Source organism: Leptonychotes weddellii, chromosome 15 (assembly GCF_054177405.1).
Source record: "Leptonychotes weddellii isolate Sample4059 chromosome 15, ASM5417740v2, whole genome shotgun sequence".
In the NCBI taxonomy this organism is placed as follows: domain Eukaryota; kingdom Metazoa; phylum Chordata; class Mammalia; order Carnivora; family Phocidae; genus Leptonychotes; species Leptonychotes weddellii.
In genome coordinates this window covers 13,544,267-13,553,156 of record NC_138383.1, presented here as the reverse complement: position 1 = coordinate 13,553,156, position 8,890 = coordinate 13,544,267, and the positions used below count along the sequence as shown (strand labels likewise).

Below are 8,890 nucleotides of genomic sequence, written 5' to 3'. Positions count from 1 at the left end.
TTTTTTTTTAAAGATTTTATTTATTTATTTGAGAGAGAGAGAATGAGAGAGAGAGAGAGAGCACGAGAGGGAAGAGGGCAGAGGGAGAAGCAGACCCCCTGCTGAGCAGGGAGCCCGATGTGGGACTCGATCCCGGGACTCCAGGATCATGACCTGAGCCGAAGGCAGTCGCTTAACCAACTGAGCCACCCAGGCGCCCTGATGTTAATGGTCTTAAGCTATGCTTTGAGAAAGGCTAGTTTGCCAGAATTTAAGGCCTTTTACAGCTGTAATTTTTTTTTAAAAGTGACTAAGCATTTTTTGTAGCTTTTCCATATGTGGTAAATACTGTAGCTAAAAATCATGCAATCCACATGTAGCCAAGTTTTTAGAACATTAAGTATTTCTCTTGAAAAAATAAGTGTCAAAATACAATTTGATTACATCAAGATGTAGTTGTTGAAATGCATAGCTAAAAGTGTGATGGTACTTGTTTGAATCTAAAAGTTCTTTTTTTTTTTTTTTTTTTTTTAAGATTTTATTTATTTATTTGAGAGAGAGCACATGAGAAGGGGGAGGGTCAGAGGGAGAAGCAGACTCCCCACCGAGCAGGGAGCCCGATGCGGGACTCGATCCAGGGACTCCAGGATCATGACCTGAGCCGAAGGCAGTCGCTTAACCAACTGAGCCACCCAGGCGCCCATTAAAAGTTCTTTGTAAAGAAATTCCCCTTTTAATGTGTTTAGTGGATATGATTCCATATGGCCTTTTGTTTCATTAGGATCAGGCGGCTAGAGACATGAAAAGGCTTGAAGAAAAGGACAAGGAAAGAAAAAACGTAAAGTAAGTTGTTTTCTTCTCCCTCACAAAGGTTACATGAAAAATGCTAAAGTATTGCAAAGCTTATTCCCCCAAAGTTTGTAGAGAAAAATTAAAATATACAAATGTCTTAACTTGGAGTTACCCCTGTATCTTATTACAGAGATGACAAAAGTCTTTGCATTTGCAATAATTAAAAAACATTCTTTTTGACAGAGTAGTATTTAGTGTTTCATTATAAATAGTTTTTTAGTAGACGTAAGAGTGAGTTACAGTGGGGGTTAAAAGAGCATAATTACTAACGTTTGGGCTCATTGTTCTGAGTTTTGTCCCATAATTAATACAAAATAAGTTAATGCCTATGTAATTGATTATGAGGAATAATTAATGGTGATTATATCATAAAGTATGTTATTAATAAATAATGCAACCTGGTTTATTCAAGGAGTGATATGCTTTAGCAACAGATCAGAACTTTGAAATACCTTATTTTCTGGGAAAGCGAATTCTTCTCTTTCCCTTGCTGAATACACTCCTCTTAAGGCTTTTGCTTACCAGGCACAGGTAGGCATGGTTGGACTTCCCCTCTACTTGTCAGTCAGTGCTTCAGGCCCACCCCAAGGTTCCTGCGCCATATGGAGGTTCAGCCCTCTCTTTGGTGCTTACTGTGTGCTGTATCCTCTTCTAGCTGCCCTACACTGGTGACTTTGCTTGCCTTGAGAACAGCAAGTGTTCTAGGTTAGGCAGAAAGTCTGTTTAGAAACAGATGGTTGTGGGAACTACGCAGCCGTACTTTCTGTAGCTCCTGAGAGATGCTGCAAGTCGCGATGGCCCCCTTCTCCACAAGAACTGCTTAGGAGTTTTAGTATCAAACTTACAAAAGAGTTGAGGTAGTTTTTCTCTGTCCCCAAGGATTTTGGCTGAATCCAGTTACTCTAGAGCTAGAAACTCTGGGGGACATTAAGAAAATTGTGACATTCTTTTTAGCATATACCAAATAGAGGGTTTATTGGTTTGTTTTTTGTTTTTTTTTTAAGATTTTATTTATTTATTTGAGAGAGAGAGAATGAGAGACAGAGAGCACGAGAGGGAAGAGGGCAGAGGGAGAAGCAGACCCCCTGCCGAGCAGGGAGCCCAATGCGGGACTCGATCCCGGGACTCCAGGATCATGACCTGAGCCGAAGGCAGTCGCCCAACCAACTGAGCCACCCAGGCGCCCTGTTTTTTTTAATATATATAAAATGCAGTTTCTTTTTATTTTTTTTTTTTTATTTTTTTTTTAAAGATTTTATTTATTTGAGACAGAATGAGAGAGAGTGAGCACATGAGAGGGGGGAGGGTCAGAGGGAGAAGCAGGCTCCCTGCCGAGCAGGGAGCCCGATGCGGGACTCGATCCAGGGACTCCAGGATCATGACCTGAGCCGAAGGCAGTCGCTTAACCAACTGAGCCACCCAGGCGCCCCTGCAGTTTCTTTTTAAAATGCCTTTCACAACGGCATGGTGTTTGTCTTATGGGGTTGTCAAAGCTAGGATCCTTGGGTATCTATCTGCAAAGGTTTTTACTCCTTATATCCTCTTTAGTAATTGATGTTTCTAGGGTACCATATCATCCCATTCAAAAGAGTGCAAACTGCAGCTTACAGAGTGAAGTCACAGATATATGATGGATGGATAGTGTACAGTTTGCTTATTGCTGCTTTGTTATTGTTAGTGTTGAGAGTTCCTGTGCTGTATGGAATTCAACACTAATCTGCTATAAGTATGGAGCTGGGTATGTGGAACATTTGCAGGGAAGTTTGTTTCTCCGCTTGTTTTTCCAGGGGTATTCGAGATGACATTGAAGAGGAAGATGACCAAGTGAGTTCCTATGCAGTATTTCTATCTTTTATTTTTACCCCACAAAGTCTGTACTGGGGACAAGCTAGAGCTTGCCTTCACTGAAATGGCCATTCCTGACAGTCACCAGGGAATGTCATGTGACTTCCTCCTTTTCTACATGTATGACTGATTGGTAATAGAAAAATTCACATAGCTTTCCCCCATGTTGAAGATGGAACTTTTCATCAACTATGACATCAAAAACAAATATGACCTTTATTCAGCTTGATTTTTTTTTTTTTCCAAAATTACTGTTTATGCTTCTAAATCAAGAAGTAGTGTGGGATCTCCTGATGGCCTCTAGCAACATCTAACCTCTACCTCTTTCTAAGGGTTCTGTTTGTGATTCTTGTATCTCAAGATGGCACATTAATTTAATGACTGTCCTTCAGTATTTTTGTTCCCATTGTTCAGTTGTGGGATGGTGAGAAGGGAACCAGAGTGAACAGTAGCCCTTTCCAGGTTTGTGACCCTTCTAATCAGTGTCAACTTCCAAACTTGGATTGGTCAGTCCACAGCATGTTCCACAGCTCTGGGCAGGATAGGTAGACACCCCACCCCAGGAAGGCTGTGGGCTAGACAGCTTTGTAAGTCTTGTTAAACAAGTGAAATCATTGTGTAGTACTAATTGTCTCATTCGTTTCTTTTGATTGTCCCTCTGAATACTGCTATTGTTAAAGGAATCATTGCTAGTATAAGTCTTGCCTTACTTGGTAGGTATTTAAACTGTGCAGTCATCTGGTACACTCTGTGCACTAATTACAGGAGCAGAGATGTTCTTAGTTGTATTTGGGTATGATTATGTTCTTGTGCTTTCCTGCAGGAAGCTTATTTTCGGTACATGGCAGAGAACCCAACTGCTGGTGTGGTTCAGGAGGAGGAAGAAGATAATTTGGAATATGATAGTGATGGAAATCCAATTGCACCTTCCAAAAAAATCATTGATCCTCTTCCTCCCATTGATCATTCAGAGGTATGGTGTTTCTTGCTGAATTTGATTCTTATTTCAAAAGCTGATAGTTCTCTTCAGTTTTAATATTTAGGTTTTCTCAATATCTGAGTAATCCTGATTCATACTCCTTATGTCATGAAAATATTTGTTCTTTGGGATCTTCTAATCTCTGCTAAGTGGTTGAGTCAGGAAGTGAAGCTTTATAGCTTATGTTACTCAAGCCACAGCTGAATCGCTCGCTCCCATTAGATTTTAGGCTAAGAATATTTTTTAAGCATTGCACTTGTTTTCCAGACCATCGTTTACCTTTCAAAATGAGCCCTTGGGCCTGCATTTGTTTTTTAATTGCTGTAAATCTTTATTGTTTCTCTCAGATCTGGGGCAGGTGAGAGGCTATTCCTTCAAAGTGGAGCCAGGAATTATAGTTTCCTTAAGTCAGGAAAAAGAGAATGAGGATATCAGTATACCCACTTGAAGGAAAAAAAAAAAAAGTGTTCCATTCAGGTTAAATATCAGACTAGATCTTGCATGCCTTAGTCTAGATCTAGGATAGTGGTTCTCAAAGTGTGGTCCAAGGACTCCTACAAGGATCTTTTCAGGGAGTCTGCAGAGTCAGAAGAATTTTCATAATCCAGCATAATTTGCCTTTTCCAATACATCAGCATCTGCATCAATAGCTAAAAGCACGGGTAGGTCGCACTGCTGAAAGCTTAGCACGAATGAATCAAGCCAGTGTTACCACTCTTCTAATAGTGGTTATGTTCTTCCCTGTCACACTATCACAGTTTAAAAAAAAAAAAAACCAGCTTCACTTAAGAATATCCTTGATGAAACTAAAAATTATGATTTATTAAATCTTGACCCTTGTGTTAGGTTCTTTTTATTCCATGTGACAAAACGAGAAGTACGAATAAAGCATTTCTGTTGCATGCCAGAACAGGATAGTTGTCTCTAGGAAAAGCACATAGGTATTTGAGTTGTAAGCTGACCTAACTTGCTTTTTTTCATGGAACACCATTTTCATTTGAGAAAATGAATGACTTTCCAAAGGAAACAATTGAAAATGTTTATTGCCAATGATAGGAATTCAAACTTTCAAGTGAAAATTAGAATTTGGGAAACTTCTATTCACTAGACAGAGTTTAACAGCTTTCCAATCTTAAAGTCTGTTGTAATGAAATTAATGGTGATAAACAAGTATTTTTTTTTAATTGTATTGTGAAATGTTTCACCATGTGGATGATCTGTGTACTACCTCCGTGAACCAATATTTTCAAATAGTCAATGCATGATTTTATGAAATCGTGCGTGAGTAAAGTCTTCATTCAAAGTGCGTGATAGACCCATGGATTATAATATAACAATGTGGAAAGATTATTTATGTGGTGTCAGATTATACAATGAAAATACCTTTTAAGAAGTGACCACTTTTTAAGGCGCAGTATACTATCAAAGGAGTAAAAATCCACAAGAATTTGAAAAGACTATTAAAAATAAATACTCTCTTCCCTTTCTAATTACATACCTTTGTGAGGCCAGATTTTCTTCGTAGGCTTCAGTCAAAGCAATATATCACAAGAATTTGAATATAGTAGGGACCATTTTCTTTTAAGTCAGACATTAAAGAGATTTGTAAAAATGTAAAGCAAGGTTATGACTTTTTTAAAATTAAAGCTTTTATAGTTAAAATGTAATGGTGTTTTATTATTTTTAAATGAATAAATCTTAAAGAATTTTCTCAATTTTAATTTTAATATGGTAACTATCAGTGGATAAAACCCACACAAGCAAAAGCTTGTTGTGTTTTTGTGAAGTGTAAAGGGCATCTGAGACTAACACGTTTTGAGAGCTACCGGTCTAGACTGGAGTATGGGTTATACTCAATTTTTTAAATGTTTCCTTTTGCACAGATGCTACCAAATAATGCCTTGGTATTTTACATGTGGCAAATGAAACTAAATCTGTGAAACTGATGTGGGAGGAAGCATCCATGATAAAGGATGAAAATCTAATAAGGGAAAACACACAAGTACTTGAAATAATCATCTAATAAGATGTTTGAGATACTTGACGAAGCTCTCAAACCTCATCATCCTGCTGGGGGAGCCCACAGTTGTCCTCAGGTAGTGTGGGCAGTCTGCCAGGAGAGACCAGAAGTAAGGAAAGGATAGCCTTCTGCCTCTAAGTAGCTTTCTTCACATTCATTTCATGTATTTATTCATATATTTATTTATTTATCCATTTCATACATATGTATAACAAAAAAATTACATATTTGTACATACAGTTTGTGAACAAAGACACTTCTGCCCTCATGGAGCTTCCGTTCTGAAAAAGAGAAGAGAACTGAGGAAAATACTGTTCTAGCTTAGTGCAGGTGTTGTGGGGAACGTAACAAAAGGTTCTGCCTATTCGTGGTGCTAAAGGAGAACTTCTAAAACTTCCATTTCTTTTTTGTTGATAATACCATAGAAAGATAATTTTAGGCTATAGCCAGAATTAATGTAATTTATTGTAGACCACTTGTGTGATTAAAGAGAATCATTTAGCCAAATTCATAAGTGGTGATAGGCTTATTTTTATAGTCTCAGTAGAGTAAGTTATGAAAAGAGTAACAGGAATGACTTCTTTGGAATTGGAAATACTTAGCCATACATTTTTTTAAAAGTTATATAAAGAGTTTCATGTTTTTAAAAAGAATAGAACTCCCTCTAAAGGCAGAGCTCTTCTCAAAGGAACTATTAGAAATGTTTTTAAATGCTAGAGCTAGGTGAAGAGCATATTCCAAAATATATTTAAGTGTTATAAGCTGGAATGTCTTTGAAACACTTGTCCTCTAAAGTAAAACAAGACAGAATCAGAGAGGGAGACAAACCATAAGAGACTCTCAACCATAGGAAACAAACTGAGGGTTGCTGGAGGGGAAGGGAGTAGAGGGATGGGGTAACTGGATGATGGGCATTAAGGAGGGCATGTGATGTAATGTGCACTGGGTATTATATAAGAATGATGAATCACTGAATTCTGCCTCTGAAACTACTAATACACTATATGTAAATTGAATTTAAATTTAAAAATAAATAAAACAAAAAAAATATTTGTCTTCTGAGGCCTTTGGCTTTATAGAGATTCCTTAGTCTGCATCACAGTGGTTCAAATCTGAGGTGTCCTTGAGTCTCTTTAGGAAGTAGGTTGGTGTGTGTTTATATTGAAAATGGAAATAGAAAAAGATACTGGCTGTACATTTGGGATGTGTATCATGAATAAGTGAATTCCTTTGTCCTCTCTTGCTGGTTAAGGCTTTACTTACGTAATATGTGTAAAAGGTTATTTTGCATTAAAATCAAACTTACAGGATTGACTCTTGAATTCTAGACTAACTTTGAATAATTGGACCTGCAGATTGACTATCCACCATTTGAAAAAAATTTTTACAATGAGCATGAAGAGATAACCAACCTCACTCCTCAGCAGCTAATAGATCTCCGTCATAAGCTCAATCTTCGGGTAAGTCAATCATTAAGCCGATTTTTTTTTTTTTAAGATTTTATTTATTAATTTGAGAGAACACAAGCAGGGGGGTCTGCAGAGGGAGAGGGAGAAGCAAACTCCCCTGCTGAGCGGGGAGCCCGATGTGGGGCTCGATCCTGGGACCCTGGGATCATGACCTGAGCCGAAGGCAGACGCTTAACCGACTGAGCCACTCAGGCGTCCCTAAGCCATATATTCTTATATTAATGTTAGTTAGTCCAGGGTTAGTATTGTTGCTTATCCAAACTAAAATAACCTTCTTTTCTAATGGTTCTTGGACTATCTTTGATAGAGTAATAACTATATCCTATAGGCCCCTATGTCTTGATCTTATTGTTTTAGTCTTCCAGCTATTTTAGGATAGGATTGTTTTTTCTCTAATGCAACACATGTGACTGCTATACGTGTTCAGTCAATTTTGTATCTTGTGTTGGAGTAAGAAGTCATTGTGACCTTAAAATTAGTCAGCAAGTGTTACTGCAATGAGTACTGTGTGCTAGGAACTGTGTTGGGTGGGCTGGAAATGAAGGGTAAGAGTCCCCATCATCAGAAGAGGAGACAGGATTAATAGATGTAAACAGTATGTGAAGTCTTAGAATATTTTAAAATTAAGACATACTTCTCAAATTATGTAGCACACTTTTTTAAAATATTAGAAGAAATTAACACCTTCTTAAAATATGCACTGATTTCAGAATAATAGTTTTTAATTGTCTGCCAAAAAGTTTTGGGTTGCCCATTAGCCACATTGTTTAGGGTACTGCTAGATGTTAAGTGAAACACATATAATACAGTAATATCTACTCTAGTGCGGACAGCTTTCTGGCCTCTGTCTGCCTTGCCAATTTCTATGTGATGTTTGAACCTGTTTTCTGAGAAAGGATGTGTGCATATGCATGTAGTGTCTATTTTCCAAGGGTAATCCCCCCCCCCCAAAAAAAACCTTTTAAGTGAAATCCTGATTAGACGTAATCAGTATTAGAAGCATTGCAGGGTTACTACTGTTGAAGTCAACATGGAGGTTATAAGCCCCGTTCTTCACCTGGGTACAGTTTGAACAATGTTTGATGGTGGCTGGCCCATCATTAAGTGGGACACTAACTCTTTAGGGAGAATTGAAAATGGAGACAGTAGATTGTAACCAGTGGGTATAGACATGTCTTGTTTGGAGTTCATTTTATTTCAAGAGTATATTTTGTTTTTTTCTACCATCTGGTTAATAGTTATGCAAAATGGCAAAAAAAAAAAAGTATTCATGACTTCTTCCAATTCATTGAGCAATATTTTTATTTCTTATAAGAAAATTCTGATCTAAGAGATTTCTAGGCACTTAATCATTTTAAATCATACGACAATTATCTCAGGAATATTATATCATGGAGTTTTTTTATGTAATGCTTTAGATCCATTATCACTCGAGTTCTGCCTTTTCAAACAGGGTGCACTTTTGACCACAGACTTCCTATTTTCCCTTCTGTATACTCAAATGAAGTACAAGCTACAAGTAAACACTGTTGAACTTCTGATGCTGCTCATTTTGAAGTACGAGTCACTCCTGGGGGTTGTCTTTATTTCTAGGTCTCTGGTGCTGCGCCTCCTAGACCGGGAAGTAGTTTTGCTCACTTTGGGTTTGATGAACAACTTATGCACCAGATTCGGAAATCTGAGTACACACAGCCCACTCCAATACAGTGCCAGGTAAGTAAAACATAGTGAAAGAAAAACAAAGTA

The 8,890-nt window shown here is 37.7% G+C and overlaps 1 protein-coding gene across 3 annotated transcripts in view; it reads left to right on the top strand.

Moving 5' to 3' along the window:
* The window catches only part of DDX42 (DEAD-box helicase 42), a 73,678-nt gene that overhangs the window by 53,312 nt on the left and 11,476 nt on the right, over positions 1-8,890 (top strand). For all 3 annotated transcript variants that reach the window (XM_081804720.1, XM_081804719.1, XM_031032766.2), the window contains 5 exons: positions 761-822; positions 2,619-2,655; positions 3,500-3,649; positions 7,031-7,135; positions 8,738-8,857. In XM_081804720.1, the coding sequence (XP_081660846.1) occupies positions 761-822; positions 2,619-2,655; positions 3,500-3,649; positions 7,031-7,135; positions 8,738-8,857 (474 nt within the window). The remainder of the gene's footprint in view (positions 1-760; positions 823-2,618; positions 2,656-3,499; positions 3,650-7,030; positions 7,136-8,737; positions 8,858-8,890) is intronic.